Below are 20,788 nucleotides of genomic sequence, written 5' to 3' on the forward strand. Positions count from 1 at the left end.
GCTTAATGCTACAGCAATACAGCTGCATCACTGGTTTTTAATGAGAAGCCCAAGTGTCGCACGGATGTCGATTCGGTATACAAACTAGAAGACTAATACTACTGGCCTGGGTTGAATTAGGGAAACTACTTATAGTTAGAGCATGCGGATTCTGTTGCCGTTTCATTAATATTTTGTTGCTTGGTATAATTGTTCCAGCTGTTGTTAGTTACCCAAAGTTTTGGAAATTTTCATATTGTTTCGACACTAGCAATCTTAATTAGGACAATAGCACTAGAAGAGAAGCGACAGAAGAGAGGGAAAAATATTAATTACTTTACCTATTACCTTTGTATTGACTGTATGGAAGCTCCGTTGTTTCAGCCATGTGATTTATTTGCACATTGGCAAATATATGAGGTGTTTAGAGGCGCGGGATCTTGTGGCGTTTTAACAGAGCGGGGAAATATAGCTGTGGGTAACAAAAATAAGAAGAATGCCTTTTTTACAACCTGCGCTCATTTTCTGCTGATGAGTTATTAGAATTGTTGACTCTATAGCCATAAGGTTCAAGCTCAATTGTGATCTACCCTCATTTTATCTTATAGGTATCTTTTACTCTTATGAGGTGTTTTTTTCCGTGTTCTACTAAAGGTTTTGGTTATTGCTTTTATGACCTTATCTTGGACGTTGGCAGAAAGTTGTTAGAAGCTTTTATTTTCCGTAGGTAACTCGTATTTTGACTTTTATGCCGGATTGCTAAAGATTCGTATCATCACGTTGATAGCAAGAAAAAGTTTAATGTGAACACGACAAACTATTAACTTACAGAAGATTTTTTTTTCGCACAACACGATACTATCTAACCAGGGAGCAAAGTAACAGAGTCCGAAAGTGAAAAAAAAGATCACATCCAATTTACTAACTCTTATATTAACTACTTAATGAAAAATACGGAAACAAATCGAGAGGCGCTAAGTCGCCTGTACATAGAATGTAAAGCCCGTTTGTTTAAACGCAGACAGGCTTGTGAAAACTCATCGCGCCATTTGTACAGCGGCTGGCTTGGGCAAATGTTTGCATGGCCCGATATTGCACGCCACATGGTGCTTTTTGCAACCCCGCCGGCTCTGTTTGAAATCATGTCCTGTTTGCAGTGATAACTTTCATCTCCATTTGATGCCTCGTTGCTAATCGTTTGAAAGCGACATTTGAAATTAATTTCGATTCGTATTTGGTCTGGTCCACTAATGTTTATTTTCGTGTGGATAAATGTTTGAATCGGTGCTGTTTGTTTTGTACGATGTGGATTTCATAATTGGTAAAAATATAATCTATACTTCTATACTGTTATATGAAGTTTGGGTTTTTTGAACGCGCTAATCTCAGGAACTTCAAGTTTGAATTGAAAAAATATTTTAGTGTCACTTAGCCCATTTATCGAGGAAGGCTGTTAGGTTATATAACATCACGCTATGCCCAATACGAGCGGAACATTAATTAAAAATGTCGCAAAAATGGGTAAAATTTATTCCTTCTGAGAACTTACGATGCGAGTACTTCGTAAACGGTAAAAGATTTTCAACAATCGTGTATGACCGAATTGTTTCTCCTAAAAAAAATAATTATAAAACAAAGTCCCCCGCCGCATCTGTCCGCCTAAACTGATCTGAATGCGATAAAAGCAATAACTACTGAAAAGATTTCCATAAATTTGGTATGAAGATAGTTTGAGACCCTGAGAGCGACATAAACCACTTTCTATTCCGAAAAACTACGCGGTCGGAGATGCGACTAATAAAATGATAATTTATGTACATTTCATCCAAATGTTTGGTTTCATTAACGTTATTATATACCTACGTTATTTTTCAGTAGTGGTAGGTACTCGCTATGGCATTGGGACATAACATTAAAACATGGGCAATAAGAAATAACTAATAAATGATTACGTTCTAAGCATTTCAAGAAGAACCGGTGAAAATTTTAAATTGAAAGATACTGGATCATGATGAATCTAAATTGCAAAAACTTTTTTTAAGAAACAGTTGCGTTTTTAACTCATTTAATCAAGCCAATGACACACACTGAATATAAAATAAAAATATAAGTTCTATTAAAAAATATAATATGTCATTCTGTCATACTCAACAACTCAAAACCAAACCAAAATTAGCAAAAGACACATTAAGCAACAAGTATAATATATTAAACAAAATACAACCTAAATCAATCAAATACAACACACCATATTTATTTAGCCATGTCTTCAAAAGTAAAAGTCCTGTACCAGCACACGACTTCTTCATCATCGGAAGAGCCGCCCATGGACGAATGGTCATCCCTGATCATAGCGCGAGCTACTGACAACCCTAAAAGAGCGCTTTACGAAGAGGGTCTGTACGACCCTGGCAGCGGAGAGATATGCACCAAGTACGTAAGCCTCTCAGCCAGCTCGGTTCTGCGACATGCTTATTATAATTACCCGGGTATTACAGATCCGGGAATTGTTAATGCCTTATTGAAACCAGGTGAGTAGATATTTTTATTTATTTGTAGTTGGTAGAAATGACTGCCTATACTATCTCGATCATCGACGTATATTCTACTATATATATCGATGACCTCGATACTTATGAAGAAGTACAGCGATGTATTTAAAAAAATAGTTCTAATAATAAAATCCTGAATTTTATTGACGTTTGATACGTGGTGAATCTCCGGGAATGTCAAGATGCTGGTGAATCATCACCATCGGACTTCAGACGATTTCAATGAATAGGAAGTTAGGATTGTTCTCAACCCCTTTCTGGATTCTCTCGTGTCTCCTGTCAGAAAATTTATATAACCATTATCTTCAATTTTATATGCTAATACAAGCATTTTAAATTTAACACAAGAACAAAAACTCGATAACCTTTTGTAAAGTTATTATTAGAGATTTTAGAATTTTTGAATTCAAAAACTTAAAAGGTACATAACATATTTGTTAAGCAATGCACTAGAAGATAACTATGTCGGTTAATTTTCAGAACCGCTAAAAATTTACGACTACGATGGTCAAGAGCTGTATTTGGATTTATGCGATCAGATGAACGTGTGTCCGGTGAGGGATTTCTACAGGGGATTGGTCAAGGAGGCCATTGATTTGAAGGTAAAGGACTGTTCAGTCTCTTTAGACTGAACCTTAAATATCACGAATCACTACCAACTTTCTGGTTTTTAAATGATGTATAATGAGATGTGACTTTGTGAAAATAAATAACCCATCGCCTTTGTTTTTGCTGGTGGTAGGATATATTTTTTGATTTATATTCGCCCATAGTGGTCTACGTAAGTTTGTTGTGTTTCGGGATCAACCAGTGTACTCGTATATCTGGTTGCAATAAGACAGCAAAATTATGTCGACTGCCGAGGGGTAACCATTTCTCGTCAGTCGACATTCTATTAGATCACACTCCACTTATCATCAGGCGCAGTGGGGTCACTTTGCCGTGCCCGTATAAAAAAGCTCCACGATAACTAACCTAATCATTTTTAACTTATAATGTACATAATACAATGGCGTCGGGCATTAACTGCTTACTTCGCCATAGACAATTAGTTTATTCTTCGCCAGTATTACGCGGTAAATCCGAGAGGCGTGAGGGCAATGGCGATGGCTCTGAGCAATAACAAGTACGTGAAGAGATTGGACCTCACCGGCAGCTTCTTGAACTTGGACGCGTGCTATCACCTAGGCCAGTTGCTGGGCGAGAGTTTCGCCTTGCAGGAGCTGGTTTTGTGCAGTTGCAAGTATGTATCACATTTTGTAGTTTACATTCTTACCACCTTATTAATAAACGTTTTTTATCTAAGGACGGAGTACAGCTGTGATAACAAGTCTGTTTCTCAGTGCTGACGGCATGGCAGCCTTCGCAGTGTGTAGCCATAGGGTCGTTGTGATTGGCTAATATTGTTGTATCTCAATGGCTGCCATGCCGTCAGCACTGAGACACAGACTTGATATCACAGCTTTACTCCGTCCTTAGATAAAAAACGTCTATGAATTAGGGGGTGAGATTATATATCGACGGTTGAAAGGCTTATTTACGTAACCGATATTTTTTTCGAAAAATTTTAATGTGTTCAAAAAACAAAGAAAGGACTGCTGATTATAAATATGTATGAAACTTAGTCCCGCAAAAATGTCAATATATTGAGAAGTTCTAGAATGATAGCTATTCCATATTGTGAATTTTATAATTTATTTGAAGATTAGCTTATGCAACAAGTTCTGTAAGAATAAGTATACTTTCTCATAGTGATAGATATTGAAGTAACTTTAAAAACAACGGCTCTAAAGTCTTGTAGTGATTACAATCTAAATTATTTTGCATACTAGTGACATACAGTTTAATTTTCGTTGTTCTGTTTTTTGATACATCAACTTTATCTACACACATAATATTTTTTTTTGTAATTTATTGTAACACATAACCTCTATGGTGTATTACATTAAGCTACTCTCAATAGATTACAACCAGCAGGCCTAAGGAGCCTCGTTGTCATGCTGTCCAAGCGCTCAATGGAACTCCTCGACTTATCCAGGAATGATATTACAGACAAGGGCCTTATGTTTCTCACCAGACAGATAAGAAGAGGAGCTGTTATTAAACGGTAAACTGCAGTCATTATAAAGGAATTAAAAAAAATATGAACATAATTTCCATTAGCCTTAGTATAATTTAAATAGTTCCTTACGACTCAATCACAATGACTATGTGCCATTTTTAATAAACGATCCTAATCGTTTTTTTCTATCAATCACAAAAATGGATCAATCAGAACAAAGTTTTTTTGCCATGCTTACAAATGAGTAATTTTGATTGGTTCATTCTCGAAATCGGATTGAAGATTGAGATTGGTGTCGTTTATTGAAAACGGCTGTTAATTACGTTAAAGATGTCGCAGCGGGTATTTGCATATAAAAGTTATATTCAGATATGCTGTGGTTGCGTTTGGACTTTTTAAAGGGAAATAGTTACACCTTTGTCCATTTACTTTCGTCCCACGTTGTAACAGGAGACGAGCCTATCGCCTCACAAGGCAAAAATCCAATTTAGTTCGGCACGAATCTAGTTCGTGTGTTGACTTCAGTATTTTCTAGAACTTTACACAAATTTAGTAGTATCAGGTGGGTTTTAAATACTAGGCTATCGAATAAAACTAATATTCAATCATTTAAAGGCTAAGCCTAAGTTACAATGATTTGGGCGCCGATGGAGCCGTGGCCCTCGCTGAAGCGTACGCGATCAACAACAAGGCGACGCATTTTGATATCTCATGGAATAAAATATTTCCACCGAGAGGTTAGCTTATAGACTATTGTATTGTTTTATTACTTTGATGACGAGACGAGCTTTCCGTTCGCCTGATGGTCAGCGGTACGACCGCCCATAAACAGTAGAAACACCATCCTTGAATTACAAAGTATTGTTTGGTATTCCACTGTGCTCGCTATCCTAAGACATGAGATGTTAAGTAGTTACGCTGGCTTCAATTGCTATATTATTAGGTGTTATATTCAACTACTAGCTTTTGCCCGCGGCTCCGCCCGCGTTATAAAGTTTTTCAGGCTAAAGTTTTCCGTTATAAAAGTAGTAGTTTCCCGGGAGCCTATGTTCTTCCCAGGGTCTCAAACTGGCTCCATACCAAATTTCATCTGAATACCTTGAGTAGTTTTTGAGTTTAACACGTTCAGGCAGAGAGATGCAGCGGGGGACTTTGTTTTATAATATATTTTTTAGAACTTTTTAAGAGGAACAATCCCGTCATTCTTCATTGTTGCATAACTTTAACCGTTTACGCAGCGCACGCAACGGAAGCTCTCAAAACTAATAAATTGTCCCCGTTTTTGCAACATGTTTCATTACTGTTCCGCTCCTATTGGTCATAGCGTGATGATATATAGCCTATAACACTCCACAAATAAAGGGCTATCCAACACAAAACGATTTTTTCAGTTCAAACTGGTAGTTCCTGAGATTAGCCATTACTGCTCCGCTCCTATTGGTTATAGCGTGATGATATATAACTTAGAGCACTCCACAAACAAAGGGCTATTTAACACAAAAAGAATTTTTCAGTTCGAATCGGTAGTTCCTGAGATTAGCGCGTTCAAACAAACAAACAAACAAACAAACAAACAAACAAACAAACTCTTCAGCTTTATATAATAGTATAGAAGTATAGATTCCAGTTGTCAATAAAATGGTAGAGGCATAGTTTGCAGGCGTTTGAGATTCAGTATAGTAGAAGTAGATGTATAATTTTGACAATAAGGGCACCAAATCCAAATTAGATAACTTTACTACTTGTATTCCTTTGGAAACAATAATAGTACTTTAAAAAACAATATCCTAACCAGTATATGCAGATAACTAGCACACAACTAAGCACTACACTTATTAAAACGTTTTCAGATCACAAAGGACATTATTGTGTTATCGGTAATGCGATGAAAGTTAGCAATAAAATTGTTGAGGCGTAGTGAGCGTCGCTCGCGAGCGTTTTAGAAACGTTCACCGGCTGAAAGTTTCTGTTGGCTATTTCATTCGAGTCGCGCGGGCCTTCGAGTTGCTTTCATAAATATTAAACAGTACACGGGTTCGGCTCTGTGCCGTTTTATTTTGAACATGTGCGACGTGCGTTCTGCCTTTTTTATATCTATAATGTTATGGCGTTTGGTTGGAATTGAAAAAAATGTCGCGCATTCTTCGTTGCGGTGACTTGATGTGATTTTGTTATCGTTGGCTGTGTTGTGAATTTGGTAATGAGATTGATTTTTGGATTTGGTACGTTCTTTAGATTAGAGGATAGTTAGGTTACTCTATCTATAGATAACAATTAAATATAAAACATAGTCCCCTTTTTTACAAACAAACATGTTTGTTATTGATTTTCTCAAAATCGGCTGAACGTTTTTTATGAAATTTGATATGGAGATAGTTTAAAACCCTAGGAAGGTTATAGGCGACTTTCTATCCCGGAAAACTCTGTCATGCGGGTGAAGCTGTGAGTAAAAGCTAGTTGATGATAATCCTTCGGTATACATTGTGGTGTATGCATATATAATTATTATACAAAAAATATTTGTCCATCAAAATTATAATAAAAATATTAATTTTATAATTACTAATCACAGCCCTACTTGTATATTAACGTCAAGCTGTACAACAATCAATGTAACTGCGTAATCCTCTGTCCAGGTGCAAATCTGTTGATAAGGACCCTGGGTGACAATAAGGCCCTAAGGGAGGTGAACTTATCTTGGAACGGGCTCACCGTTGGAATTCCTCTGAGGAAACTGCTCACTGTGACTACGCTGAAAATATTGGACTTGAGTAACAATAAGTATGAAATTTACAGTTATCTGAGAAATTCTCCAAGAATTTTGAGGGTGTATGAAGTCTGCTAATCCGCACCTGGCCAGCTTGGTAGACTTCGGCCTAATCCCTCTTGATAGTGGAGGAGGCCCATGCTCAGCAGTGGGACAGGGTTGATATTATTATATTAATTTAATCCTTTATCCAAGGTTTGGCAAAACTAAACGTACCCATCCAATATATTCCGCTTTATGAGCAAACTTTTAACCAACATCCACACACATGTTCCAAATCCACGGTGTGTTAATGTACTGCTGTAACGAACTGCTTCCTTTTTATCTGTTAAGGACACGTTAATTTCGGTTTTCGATCAAAGTCCTTGTCGACGTATGCTGGTGGGCGAGCGATTGAATTAGTGGAAATGTAAAACGACGTTCTCATGGAATGAACAGAGTCATCATCGTTCTACACTTCTATACTAATATATAAAGCGGAAGAGTTTGTTTGAACACGCTAATTTCGGGAAGTACTTAATTGATTTTGATTTTTTTTTCACTAATAGAAAGCTTACATTACTTCTGAGTGCTATAGGCTATTTTTTATCCCGGAAAAACGTTTTACACGGGCGGAGCTGTAGACATATTACATAAAATATCTGACTTCACGACACAACTGTTATTTGAAAACTTTGTATGACTATTTTAAAACTAGATCGTGATTTTGATTGTGAGATTTTGGATTCGAATTCTAGGTTGAACAAAACTTGTCTAAGTTTTTATAACATAAATAATTGCGTTTTGAATCCACCCAGTCACCATAAAGGCTGCAAAGTCTTCGAAATGTAGGCAGAATATTTAAATTAAAAGAACCGCGATAAAATTTGAACGTAGTTTTATTTAGATGTCTAACATTCGCGTAAGCAGAGTAATCATTCTAAATTGTCTGGTGATTGCAAATGGATTTTAAGGATAAAACACGTTGAAGAAGAAATAACTTTCTCTCGTCGATATGTAATTTCTCTTCTTATGTTCTAGATTGTCAACCGATGCAGCTAATGCCATCGCCCTAAGACTACCGAACGCCACTGGCCTGAAAACATTGGACTTATCCAACAATCCTTTCCGACCGGCTGATGCTTTGATCGTACTCCTCACTTTGAAGCAGAGTGAAGTTAAACTTCGGAAGCTATTGATGGACAATATTGTAGTCAATAGGGCTTTTATTGCAGTAAGAATTATGTCGATGTTAGTTATAAAAAAATTATGCAATTAAATGGTAGCAGAAAATAGAAAGATTGTTGAGTAATCTCCGTTCGAGTTTAGAGTAACTGAATACTCTGACCGGTACCGACATTAATTAGAATCGGTGTGATGTACTTTTCGCCCTAGGTAAGGTGGACACTATTGATGAGTGCTATTTGCTACAGTCAAGTGATGATAATGAATACATTTGCTATCGACGTAGTCTTTTTTTGGTTGCATTTTTTTTACAATCTTAAACAGCTTTCAATGTGAATTTGCTGAACTTCATTGTTCTTCCTATTATTATATTATTCATATTTTTATATAGGGATATGCTAATAAATTATTCGACGTAACCACTATTTTCTAGGAAAAGGAAGAAATATTAAACCTACCTTTTCGTGCTAAAACTCGCATAACCCACGGCCCCGTGACCAAAAACTACACCCTCAGTGTGCCCGACATGAGGCTCATTGTGATGAAGAGGATTGACTTTTTGACTTCGAGAGCTACTAAGAAGTGCAAACTCGATATTGCGTTAGTGTGTTTATTTAATAAAAATACAAATATCATAATCTGACGAGCATATATTTTTTGTAGTTTAAATTAGTCAATAGGAGAAAGATTAAAGGTGCAGGAAATCTTTAGAGTTTTCCAAGAAGGTGGTTTGGGAAATATTCGGAAAAAGGGGAGGTTCTCTATTCAGTATTTGATATCCTATTGCTGATTATGATGATTTGAAGTCGGTCTGGAATGTGCATTCTAGATCAGTTACTTTTAACATCACCTATTAATTATACAAATATTATACTTAGGATAAGTATAATATAAAGTATAGTATAATATTTCGAATTTAGTTTTCAAAATTATCATGCGATTTGACTTTAATCATTGGAGATCAGGTCGAACAGTAACAACTATATTTCAGACTGTATTTCTTGAGGGCGCGGAAAACTAACGATGGACCAGACATGATGACCCGAGAATTGTATAAAAGTTTGATGTATGCGGGCGCTCCAATGGAAATGGGCCTAATTGAGGAGATGGCCAATGTATTCCCAGGAAAGCCTGGCGATAAAGGTGCTAAGACTATTAACCTCCCCAGTGAGTACAAAAAAGAAACATTACAATCGGTCAATAAAAACACAAATTTTGGAAATAATTTAGGAGATAATACATTTCGCCATGCGTTGGACTTGTGTTTGAGTAGCTCTTGATATACGGGCTACTCACACTGACTATATCTAACTTCATCGTCCTATAATAATAACTTATATTATTTGCTATTGAAATAAATTGTCTGGGTCGTGAATTTTTTCCGTTGCTGTACGAAAGATACACAAATGATCAAAAAAATATCGAACAGGTGTGGTGGAGTACGTGCGCAGAATGTGGCCTGATAAACAATTGCCGCAGGAGCCGCCGCCGCCGCCGCCCACCAAGGGTGGTAAGAAGGGCAAGAAAAAGAGATAACTTGAATAACACTCGTTTTGACTTATTTATTGGGGTGTGGTAAGCAACATAGATCCTTATTGTCATTGTTTTTATATTTTTAAAGATTTTTGTCTATGTTCATCATAATAAAATACTGGCCGATATTACGAATAGACCTAATTTCAGCCAAAGCTCATAAGAGAAATCCATTTATATCTCCCAGCGTAATTTAAGAAGATAATGCCGCCGTGTTCTCATTGAAGCCCAATTTAGTTGCCTTCACTGAGATATTCAGAATAATCCCCTTGTTATCTTAAGTCGTCTGGTTCATGCAATTTACTAGAAATATTTAATTCACTTTGTGAAAACTTTGCGCGTAAACTTTTGTTGCCGCTCTAGCTTTAACTAATTTTATAAGACGTTACGTTTTTAAGATTGATTATTGTGTTTTATATTGTGAACGTAGTTCCAGATAATTTTAGAGTAATTTAAGTCGAAGTTTATATTTTGTAGTAAATAAAGTTGGTATAGTAAAGACGATTTTTATTTCTTAGTAGTAAAACCGTCCTGCGAGTGTTTTAAAGGGCGATAAATAAGATATTTAAGTGTTAGTGTAAATATTTCCCGGCGGCGGACGCAAGCCCGGGATTAAGGCGCTGTAAATAATTTAGAGCGAAGCTTGTGCCGTTATCGTGATCCTTAGACACGATTACTCCATCAAACTTGCTCATTTTGGATTTCACTTCACTCGCGTTATACGCCGGGACTCCGGGCCATGCTTGTGAACATTTTAATTTTATGTTTGTCACATAGAGTTTAAAAATGTAAATAATACATTGTTAAACGCTTTTCTTTATAGTATTAAGCATTATATTAGGAAAAATAGAATAGTCACTGCGTGACATATCTTCTCTTCTGCCAGCCTGCCCAAGCAGCTGAATACTTCCGGAAACGCCCGATATCAATCGGCTAGGATAGCTGCGCGTAACAACATTTTTTGATACTCTTTACCGGTTATTTTATAGCAGAAATCCAGCAGAATAGCTAGCTCCTTGGTTCCTAATGGGAAATGATCAAAGCAGCACATAAAAAATCGCTACAATTATTCATGTCTACTCAGTCCACCCTGTCTGGATACCATTGTGGTTATTTTTAGGCGCAGTGACTTCAATTTAAAGTGCTCATATAAAGAAACTGGCAGGACGAAATTTTCAGAAAGGGAGGCAGGTGAAGCGATACATCAATGCCGGCGCTATTATCCGCAATTTTCAATAAACGATCCCAATCGCTTTTTTGATCTATCTCAAAAATTTACCAATCAGAGCAAAATTATTTTTGACAGTTTACAAATAAATTATTTTGATTGATTCATTCTCGGAATCAAATTGAAGATTAAGACTGGTATCGTTTATTGAAAACAGCTGTAAGTCGGATTAAATGGGCTCAACATTGTCGATGACCCGAGTAGCACTGCTCTTAGACTTAGGCATCCTTTCTAGGACCTGGGGATCTGTACTATCGTCTACAAGATGGTAGGAGTACATGCTAGACGTGTTAAAACAATTGCTACAACAATCAAAACACATTTCATAGTTTTCAGTAACCCAGTAGCGAAGATTTTATATAACACGATTTCTGTAGGCGTTCCTTTCGTAATCCATGCAAAATCAAATTATCATTAGAACGATTTGCAGACCGCATTTCTGCATATTATTAGTAGTGCCTATGTTGTGTCTGGTTTTGTTTCGGAAAATGTCATCCTTCGCCATTGGTGTCTTAAGAATCCTGTTCTGTTAGCCGTATGCTTGCAGCGGTTATTTCTGCACGGGTAGCGTACATGTACAGCATTGGGACTAGGAGTCAGTATGCGGGTGATATGTCATGTGGTATGCCATGCTAGTGGATTATAATTTTTTTTGCCCTGCACAAATTCCTCCTATTCAATAATGAAAAATTCTCTTATACTGACATAAGCAATACTGTCTTCGAGATCGTCACCTGCAATATCTCGTGCTAGATAGTTCTCCCTTAAAAATTTCCCGACCGACTTGTGGGAAGCGGCATCGATCCAGACACTACCATGGGCCTTTTCAGGTTGTCTGTTCATCTGCGATACTACGAATATAGGTACAAATTATAGTTAAATTAACTTCTGATTATATTAGAGATGAAATAACGGTAATTAAACGATTTTTTTCAACATGAGAATGCTTTAAATTAAACAATCAAAGTATGTTTCGATTTAAAATTCGTTGAACATTGTATTTCACCCGTAATTGTTAATTAATTATCGACAATACTAGCACCGCAACATTTATTCGAATAAAATGCATTGAAACGGAATATTTAGATTGATTGTTGGAATCATTATTAGTTTGACCAATTGTTAAAAAGGGTTTTGTATTTACATCTGTAAATATGTCGTAATTTTTAAACCATAGCTACATTTTCAACATGATTTAAGGCCCTTTTCCCCACTTTGGTTATTCAGGGAAGGGTAATTTTATCGAAGAAGGTCCTCTAATGCTTAAGAAACATGCCCCTAAATAACTTTAAACAGACTCAACAGAAAGAAAGAAGAGAAAGAAAGATTTATTATTGAGATAATAACAGTATAACATGTACAATATAAGCAGAGAAAAACAAAACATATAAAGAAAAATACACAATTAATCCCATTGTGCCACAATGGGAACCCTCATTCAACTTCTTGCTGCAGTACCAGCATGACTGATACTGCTACCATAGCGGTGATTTGACTTATACTGAACAGAAATAAATTTTTTCTTCGAAAATGTAAGTAATCACTTCCGAATCACAAATCTGTATCAACTATGCGAAAAATAGTACCATATATTAATTACATGGTTTTAATATAATTCAGATGATTTGACACCAGTAAAACCTTTTTTTTTAGAAAATATAGGCTGGTAAGCTACTAAACCCAAGATTTATAAAAGTAGAAGTAATCAATCAAGAAAAAAAGAATTGTCAAAAGACTAAGCTATAATTAATTTAAAAATTACATACGGAAAAGCTGTGGAAAAAGCGATATTTTGCTAGATGCAAAGCAAGCATAGATAGAACTATAATTAAGTTCTTTAGTTTTAAAAAATATACAATAAGCATTAATAAAAACTAAATATCAAATTAATATACGCGTATAACTTTAGTTATGGCATCCAAAGTCATGGTTAGTAAATCGGTGAGAATTCTGTTTGAGAATCTGGGATCATCGTCCTCAGAGGATCCACCGATGGAAGAATGGTCATCTATGATCGAAACGTTGCTTACTGACAACCCTAAAAGGGCAGCGTACGAAGAGGGTCTGTACGACCCTGGCAGTGGAGAGATATGCGCTAAGTACATAGAACTTTCAGATAGCACGGTTTTACGTCATGTTTATTATAATTACCCCGGTATTAAAGATCCGGGTATCACTGATGCATTGTTGCAACCAGGTAAGATCATGTAGGTACAAAGAGTTAAGTAAATTATTGTGGGTTTTTTATTGATCGTAAATTGCGGAGTGACGGGATCTGATAGTAAGTATATAATAGTCAAAATTTACATAACATTGGACAAGGCAAGATGGTAGGCTAAAGTGGTTAAAAAGTCAGAGATTCGAAATTGTGCATCTTTTCTGTTTTTAATTTAGATCCTGTTGCAATGCAATATAGGTTTCAACAAGGTCAGGATGCGCACTAAGTTACAAACTTGTGTGACAGATACTCACAAATTGCAAACACTTAAGACACTAGTCCGAAGTGAGCATTTTATGAAATAAATTTGTAGAACTAAAATACAGCAGATTTGTTTATTGGAAATCCCTGTTTTTAATAAAAAAAAAATGTTATATTCAATCGTCAATAGCAGAAATATTTTATTTTATTATCAGAACCTCAGAAAATATACGACTACGACGGTCAAGAGTTGTATTTGGATTTATGCGATCAGATGAACGTGGTTCCTGTAAGAGAATTCTACAGGGGATTGCTCAAGGAAGCTATTGATTTGAAGGTAAACAATTGTTCATCCATTTCAAGTATTAATTGAATTTTCAATATTACGAATAACTTTGCTTTGAGTAATTTCCATTACTTTTAATTATTTTTATGTAAGTATAATTGAATGAACGTTGTGATCTTATACGCAGTTATTGCTATTGCTATATATTTTTTGTTCTATTTTGACATTCTACTTTTCTTGTTACTTTACGTACAGACACACTAAGGACAATTAAATAGTTATAAGAAATCGTAACCATGTTACGTATATCATTTATTAAAGATCAGAATAATATTGATTGAGTTGAATATCCAGTGATTTTAAATTCCATTGTCAGTACTATGGCGTGAATTCCGTGGGTGTGCGAGCAATGACTTTGGCTTTGGCCAATAATAAGTACGTGAAGAGATTGGACCTCACCGGCAGTTTTCTGAGTCTTGATGCTTGCTACCACCTCGGCCAGTTGCTGGGCGATAGTTTCGCCTTAAAGGAACTGGTTTTGTGTAATTGCAAGTATGTGGTAGTGTGTTACTGTGATTCATAGATACGTTTTTTTTATTACCATAGTAGGCAAACGAGTCAGCTTGATGGTAAGCAGCATCCGCCGCACATGGACTAAAGCAATGCGAGGTACAGCCAAGCCGTTGTCTACCAGGAGCTGAGCATTCTTTCAAACCCTCTTTAAAAAAGGACAAGTCATAGCGCACGGGTAACAAAGATGCGGGGAGTTCATTCCAAAATTTAAGAAGAAGAAGAACACACCGTGCTACTACAGAGTTCGGACGGTTTCAACGTAGTACGGATGAACTCCACTGTGACGGCGAGTGGTGCCATATTAAAAGTGTAGATGTATCATTGTTACTGATGATGAAAATCATTTTTCACTTATTATGTCGATTTCTTTCACAAATAAGGTTTAAAATGACTAAAAAGTAATGAAGTTTATTTTTTTCATTCTTTTGCTCAGAAATGTAGTGACCTAAATCTAATAACATTTTTAATTCATTTTAGTACCACAGGTTGCATAGGGAGATGTTTTCCCGTAATAATGTAATTATGACTTAGACTTTATTATATTTATTTTAAAACAGATTACTCAGTGGAGGCGTTCAAAACCTAGTCGTGATGTTGTCGAAACATTCATTAGATCTGCTAGATCTGTCCAGAAACGATATTAAAGATGCAGGTTTAATGTATCTCACTGCACAGATAACAAAAGGAGCTGTTATTAAACGGTAAGGGAATACTTTAATGACGTGTATTTGAGGAAGGTCTCTACTTAAATAAGTATAAGGATACTTATTTAATCATCAATTAAAGTTGGTCTTAAGCCAGAGTCATATTAAATGAATACAATATATTTACGAGAAATTGACTATCACTATTAGATAATATACCATAAGATGAATTGCCGATGCATAATATCAATTATAATTATTACAGCCGTACCTGGATGTTGGTGCAGATAGTAATCTCTGTATTTTACTACAATCCAATTTAGTTTGTTAAAAATGCAGTTTCGATATCTAAATTGTACTCTTGGATTTCCCAGAAACGATTGATAATTATTTATTAAAAGCTATGGGCAAAATATAATCGCACAATATGAATATTTCGTAATTTTAAGGTTAAATTTGAGTTACAATGACCTTGGAGTAGATGGGGCTATTGCTCTTGCTGAAGCGTATGGGCTCAATAACAAAGTGACGCATCTTGACCTCTCGTGGAACAGAATATATCCAACACCAGGTGAGAAACATTTTACGAAACAGATATAGAACAAGATGGATTAAAACGCAATAGTGGCTAATGCTCAGTGAAGTGATGGCCCGTCATAACGAAAACAAAGACTATTGACTGCAACTCTAGAAGTGACTGTTCCTTTGCTAATGATGATTCCTATGAATATTCTGTATGCCACAGCTAAAAATATAAAAACAAAATTGTTTAAAAATGACAATTTATATTTTAAATATTGTTACTTGCGTGGTGCGATTAGTGTTGGATTTATGTCGTTACACAGTTTAATGGTTTGTTTTAATGTTTTGTTTGGCTGTTTTTTGATGCATTCATTTGTTATATATAGTGCTTAGATTTTATAAAACTGATATTGCTAAATAGAGAATGCATGATAGCATTCGTAAAATTAATACAGTATACAAAATGCGTAAAAACTTACATCTTAAAATAAGTCGGGAAATATGGAATTAGAATTATTCTTTTAGTAGATTTGCTTATAAAACATATATTATAAGATCCACGCAAAATATGGTATGATATTTTGCTGTTTTAAATCTTTTTAGGTGCAAATTTCTTGATAAGGACACTGGGTGACAATAAATCGCTAAGGAAGTTAAACTTGTCTTGGAATGCTCTCACCGTTGGAATACCTCTGAGGAAACTGCTTACTGTGACGACATTGAAAATTTTAGATTTGAGTAACAATAAGTATGCGATAGTCTGTTGTTTGGTAGTTTTAGTTACATGTATAATGTAAATCTACGTCAATGAGATTAATCACAAGTCGGACCTGTAGCAGGCATGCATCATTAAGATATACAAAATATAATATCATAATGTAATCCATCATAAATATTTGAGCACTCATTCTACTATAAAATAATACGCATGGATAAAAATAATTTAGTGCATTCAAAATTATGTGATTAAAACTGATTACTTAGGTTTTCTCTAATAGTCGTAGAATAGAATAAAGATATTACAATTCCTCATCTTACTATTGTAGATTATCAACAGACGCAGCTAAATCCATCGCTCTAAGATTACCAAACGCCACTGGTCTGGTAACTTTGAATATATCCAACAATCCCCTACGACCAGCCGACGCTTTCATGATACTTACCGCTCTGAGGCAAAAGGCTGTTAAAGTCCAGAATCTACTTATGGATAATATTGTCATTTCTAAGGATTTTATAGCTGTAAGAAATTGCAAAATTATATTTTATAAAAAATAGAAAATAATTTGTTTTATACATTAAAAGCTATTACCTAATTATTTCATTCAAAATTTACCGGGAATTCAGAAACAAGATTCTACAATAGCCGACAAATTCCTTTACACCTTTAAAATTTTATTGTGTTGATAATCAAATCGGATATTTGTCTACAGGAAAAAACAGCAATATTAAAACTGTCATTTCGTGCTAAAACTCACATCACCCACGGTCCAGTTACTAAAAACTATACCCTCAGCATGCCCGACATGAGGCTAATTGTGATGAAGAGGATCGACTTCGTGAGTTCAAGAGCAAGCAAGAAGTGTAAAGTGGATATTATGTGAGTGCTTTTGTAAGAATAAGGGGTTTGTTAGATTATCAACATTGTTCTATACCTTTCAAGAATCTGGTTTTGTCCATTCTCTATTTGACCTAAAGACAAGACCTTTTGGCAGATTGGTACTGAAATTGAAGCTGAACATTATATCCGAACTTCGAAATTCTCATTGCCGTATTTATTACCTTAAAATTATTAAATACCTACATTTAAATTAGTTTTCTTTTCTGACACTAATATACTTGAACTTGGAATTCCTTCCGTAGGTTGTTCTTCTTAAGTTTGCAAAAAACTAACGAAGGGCCGGACATTCAGATTCGACTGTTATACAAACATTTGGTGTTGGCTGGTGTTCACGTAGACATAGAGTTGATTGAGGAGATGGCAAACCTTTTTCCTGGACAGCCGACTGATAAAGGAGCCAAGACTGTAAACCTTCCTGGTTAGTAGAGCTTAATATAAGACTGTAAACCAATGTATGTAGCGTTGTCATTGGCGTAGCACAACAACACAGTGCTTGTAGCCATTAAAAAAGAAAAAAATGTATGTAGCGATGTGGACTGAACTCATCAACCATACGGCCTAAACTGAACTTCTCGCATTGTCTGAGCTGTTGAGTAAGCCGTAGCAGATGACTTTGGTAATGCATTAACGGGCGGAAAACTATCTCTGTGCAATCCACTTAATTTCGTATTGCTTTGTATGGAGCTACGCTAATATTTTATTAGAGGCGATGGATTCCACCACGTTTAATGCGAGTTTACAATAAAGGCTCTGACCAAATTATTAGTTAAAAGGACCATTATACATTTTTGCGTACAAAGACAGTGTGGACATATTAAGTGAGATTTTCTTAATTAAATAATTATAAATAAAATATAAGTTTATTCAGTAACAAAAACTCAGTTACATAATGTTTTTGAGGTTGAAGCCTTCTATTATTTCTATTAAATTTATTATTTCAATACTTGAAATAATAAATTTTGTTTTTACCAAAAGTCATCCACCATCATTTAAAATTTACCGTGTTACGCTTGAAACATATTTATAACTATGCAAATAATGTAGAAATGGTCAAATGTCACAGGTGTGGTGGAGTACATGAGCAGACTGTGGCCTGACAAGAAATTGCCACCAACGCCGCCGCCGCCACCGCCACCTCCGCCACCCCCAAAAGGCAAGAGCAAGAAGAAAAAATGAGTTTATTCTGACTTAGTAACTATACTTAATGGAAGGTTAAGGTATTCTGCTACTGTAGGATTTGTTGTTACTGTTTGTTTAAGTTATTAGGGCTAATCACTACAATTGGTCGAGGAGTCATTGGTTGTTTTGAAGGCTTGCATTTTTTTAATTTTGATGCAGAAGGTCGGGCCTTATATTTAGTTTCTTTTTACGCTGTAAAATATTTGTAAAATAAAACTGTGCAAATCAGGCAATTGGACTAATTTGAGGCAAACTTACTAGATTTTCTGTCGGCGTAATTTAAAATGATAATGCTGGACTGTTCACATCGCAGGCTAAGGTTGCTATCAGACTGCATGCAGTCGATATATTCAAATGCATACAGTTATCATATTTGATGAGCTTAAGTTGTTCAGCCTTCTTCCTTAAGCTGGGCGTGTGTGCTACCATTGTCTTCGCCGTCGCTGTAGTACCCACGCAGATTAGTATCTAAGAATGTTTCGAAAAACTTTTATTGCTACTTGTTCGGCACCAGTAAAAGTAACTTGTTTGGTAAACTTCTTCCTTTCCTTCCCTAGTCCTCTCTTCTTTTCCCCTCCTCACTTCCCTTGGCTCCCTGCAGCCGTTAAGCCGGGAGGAACCAGTATACCGTTCGCAGGTTCCTCTAGGAGATGACTGCAGGATCAACTTTAAAAAAAAAACTTCACGTAGGTAGGAATGTATGATTTTTTTACCAAAAACTGTGGGCAAAGATTGATTGTTGGGTTTATTGTTGTCTGTTAAGTAATTTAAGTCGAAGTTTATATTTTGTAGTAAATAAAATTCGTATAGTAAAGACGATTTTTATTTCCTAGTAGTAAAACCGTCCTGCGAGTGTTTTAAAGGGCGATAAATAAGAAATTTAAGTGTTAGTGTAAATATTTCCTGGCGGGCAGACGCAAGCCCGGGATTAAGGCGCTGTAAATAACTTAGAGCGAAGCTGGTGCCGTTATCGTGATCCTTAGACACGATTACTCCATCAAACTTGCTCATTTTGGATTTCATTTCACTCGCGTTTACACGTGGGGATTTGGGACTCTGTGTTTTTCGGAACATCACCAGGACTTTACCAATGATTGGGCTGATATCTGATCGCCCTTCTACAATAAAATACTAGTATTTCAAATATAATATTGTTTAATAATAAATATAGGTATGTAATTATATTACACTATAATGGTGTATGAAAAGGTCTAGGGGTCCTATTCCGTCTATAGGGGTGAATTCGTCTTTATGTAATTACGGGCGTTCTATTCGAAGGACAGCTTCGATAAGGTTATAGGTAAGAGAGTCAAAAAATCCCGTTTACCTATACGGCCATCAAAGTTATTCTTCGATTAGAGCGCCGGTGATTGTAAAAAGACTGATATATCCTCGTAGGCGGAATAGGGTCCCCTGACCTTAAAATGAAACAATAAATTATTTTAAGTAGATGCTCCACTGTTTGCTTCACAATATTTACCGTCGAGGCATTACGTTCCCACAATAACACAGCCCTTGACATGCCAATATACTCAGCTTGCATTGCTGCCGAATTTAATTATCGAACAAAAGCATATCCGAGGGTAGACAGTACATCGCACTTAGTAGACTCCATCAACCTATATGGGAGTTTCCATTTAAGCGCGTGCCCTTTGGATGCGATTTTATATCTGAAATACGTGAAAATACTGTTACGCGCCGCTATCCTAGTCGATGACATCGGGCGTTTCCGGAAGTATTCGGCTGCGCCTCAGAACAATGACAAGCATAGAAGTAGCACTATGACATTTGAGTGTACACTGTCTTTGACAGCAAGAAATTTAATTGTGTTGCGATCCCTTCTAACGTCTTATCGATATCGATAGATGCTTTGTCTATCGGCTATGGTAAATTCACAGACCTGCAAAAATAAACACTTTTCGGTCAGTCAGCTACAAACCGTAGCAAAATGCTATTTTAGATAAAGGTTAAAAAAAGATATCAAAACCCTAATTTGGTATTCAAGTACCAAATGAGGTCTGGGTATATAAAATCACTCGTTAAGAAGCTGTTAAATTACAATAAACTATAGAACTACCGGCTATCTTCGAGCTAAATTTTATCCAATTTTCATTTGCTATTTACAGCAGTTTCCATGCCTTCCGAAACGTCATTCACACAAAAATGGTTTAGCATTTAGATTATTAAATTAAGAAAATGTTAAAAATTTCGGAAGGAATGGAAATCGCTGTAAGTAACAAGCGAAAATCGGCCGGAATTTCG

The 20,788-nt window shown here is 35.9% G+C and overlaps 4 protein-coding genes across 6 annotated transcripts in view; all 4 read left to right on the forward strand.

Moving 5' to 3' along the window:
- Nucleotides 1–10,556, forward strand: part of LOC115452365 (leucine-rich repeat-containing protein 74A) — a 27,758-nt gene extending 17,202 nt beyond the window's left edge. The window contains exons 2-11 of one of the 3 annotated variants that reach the window (XM_037443154.1): nucleotides 2,241–2,510; nucleotides 3,012–3,133; nucleotides 3,599–3,774; nucleotides 4,495–4,638; nucleotides 5,209–5,330; nucleotides 7,230–7,374; nucleotides 8,381–8,573; nucleotides 8,958–9,124; nucleotides 9,516–9,691; nucleotides 9,954–10,082. In XM_037443154.1, coding sequence (XP_037299051.1) covers nucleotides 2,243–2,510; nucleotides 3,012–3,133; nucleotides 3,599–3,774; nucleotides 4,495–4,638; nucleotides 5,209–5,330; nucleotides 7,230–7,374; nucleotides 8,381–8,573; nucleotides 8,958–9,124; nucleotides 9,516–9,691; nucleotides 9,954–10,060 — 1,620 coding nt within the window. In that variant the 5' untranslated portion in view covers nucleotides 2,241–2,242 and the 3' untranslated portion in view covers nucleotides 10,061–10,082. Of the gene's footprint in view, nucleotides 1–1,758; nucleotides 2,511–3,011; nucleotides 3,134–3,598; nucleotides 3,775–4,494; nucleotides 4,639–5,208; nucleotides 5,331–7,229; nucleotides 7,375–8,380; nucleotides 8,574–8,957; nucleotides 9,125–9,515; nucleotides 9,692–9,953 lie in introns of those variants that run through there. The other 2 variants (XM_030180876.2, XM_030180874.2) reach the window with 2 other exon arrangements.
- A 2,456-nt stretch (nucleotides 10,557–13,012) lies between these two features.
- On the forward strand, nucleotides 13,013–14,573 carry LOC119190696. Its single transcript, XM_037443102.1, has 3 exons — nucleotides 13,013–13,482; nucleotides 13,920–14,041; nucleotides 14,367–14,573. The coding sequence occupies exons 1-3, from the start codon at nucleotides 13,197–13,199 to the stop codon at nucleotides 14,571–14,573; spliced, it is 615 nt and encodes a 204-aa protein (XP_037298999.1). The 5' UTR covers nucleotides 13,013–13,196.
- A 550-nt stretch (nucleotides 14,574–15,123) lies between these two features.
- LOC119190780 (leucine-rich repeat-containing protein 74A-like) lies at nucleotides 15,124–16,547 on the forward strand. The gene is made up of 3 exons (XM_037443571.1): nucleotides 15,124–15,264; nucleotides 15,657–15,778; nucleotides 16,333–16,547. Exons 1-3 carry the CDS (start codon nucleotides 15,155–15,157, stop codon nucleotides 16,524–16,526), a joined length of 426 nt encoding a protein of 141 aa, XP_037299468.1. The 5' UTR covers nucleotides 15,124–15,154; the 3' UTR covers nucleotides 16,527–16,547.
- Nucleotides 16,548–16,778: 231 nt separating this feature from the next.
- On the forward strand, nucleotides 16,779–19,073 carry LOC115452364 (transformation/transcription domain-associated protein). The gene is made up of 4 exons (XM_030180873.2): nucleotides 16,779–16,968; nucleotides 17,160–17,326; nucleotides 17,590–17,765; nucleotides 18,411–19,073. The coding sequence occupies exons 1-4, from the start codon at nucleotides 16,882–16,884 to the stop codon at nucleotides 18,521–18,523; spliced, it is 543 nt and encodes a 180-aa protein (XP_030036733.2). The 5' UTR covers nucleotides 16,779–16,881; the 3' UTR covers nucleotides 18,524–19,073.
- The last annotated feature ends 1,715 nt before the right edge of the window (nucleotides 19,074–20,788 follow it).

This window comes from Manduca sexta, chromosome 26 (genome assembly GCF_014839805.1).
Source record: "Manduca sexta isolate Smith_Timp_Sample1 chromosome 26, JHU_Msex_v1.0, whole genome shotgun sequence".
NCBI classification, from domain to species: Eukaryota; Metazoa; Arthropoda; class Insecta; order Lepidoptera; family Sphingidae; genus Manduca; species Manduca sexta.

What these genes read in the sequence shown, in the direction of transcription:
- LOC119190696 (XM_037443102.1), top strand. Translation starts at nt 13,197, where the DNA reads ATGGCATCCAAAGTCATGGTTAGTAAATCGGTGAGAATTCTGTTTGAG. An exon ending in TGATGCATTGTTGCAACCAG is followed by an intron (nt 13,483 to 13,919) that starts GTAAGATCATGT and finishes TTTTATTATCAG; the next exon opens with AACCTCAGAAAATATACGAC. An exon ending in AGGAAGCTATTGATTTGAAG is followed by an intron (nt 14,042 to 14,366) that starts GTAAACAATTGT and finishes TTCCATTGTCAG; the next exon opens with TACTATGGCGTGAATTCCGT.
- LOC119190780 (XM_037443571.1), top strand. Translation starts at nt 15,155, where the DNA reads ATGTTGTCGAAACATTCATTAGATCTGCTAGATCTGTCCAGAAACGAT. An exon ending in AAAGGAGCTGTTATTAAACG is followed by an intron (nt 15,265 to 15,656) that starts GTAAGGGAATAC and finishes CGTAATTTTAAG; the next exon opens with GTTAAATTTGAGTTACAATG. An exon ending in CAGAATATATCCAACACCAG is followed by an intron (nt 15,779 to 16,332) that starts GTGAGAAACATT and finishes AAATCTTTTTAG; the next exon opens with GTGCAAATTTCTTGATAAGG.
- LOC115452364 (XM_030180873.2), top strand. Translation starts at nt 16,882, where the DNA reads ATGATACTTACCGCTCTGAGGCAAAAGGCTGTTAAAGTCCAGAATCTA. An exon ending in TTTCTAAGGATTTTATAGCT is followed by an intron (nt 16,969 to 17,159) that starts GTAAGAAATTGC and finishes ATTTGTCTACAG; the next exon opens with GAAAAAACAGCAATATTAAA. An exon ending in AAGTGTAAAGTGGATATTAT is followed by an intron (nt 17,327 to 17,589) that starts GTGAGTGCTTTT and finishes TTCCTTCCGTAG; the next exon opens with GTTGTTCTTCTTAAGTTTGC.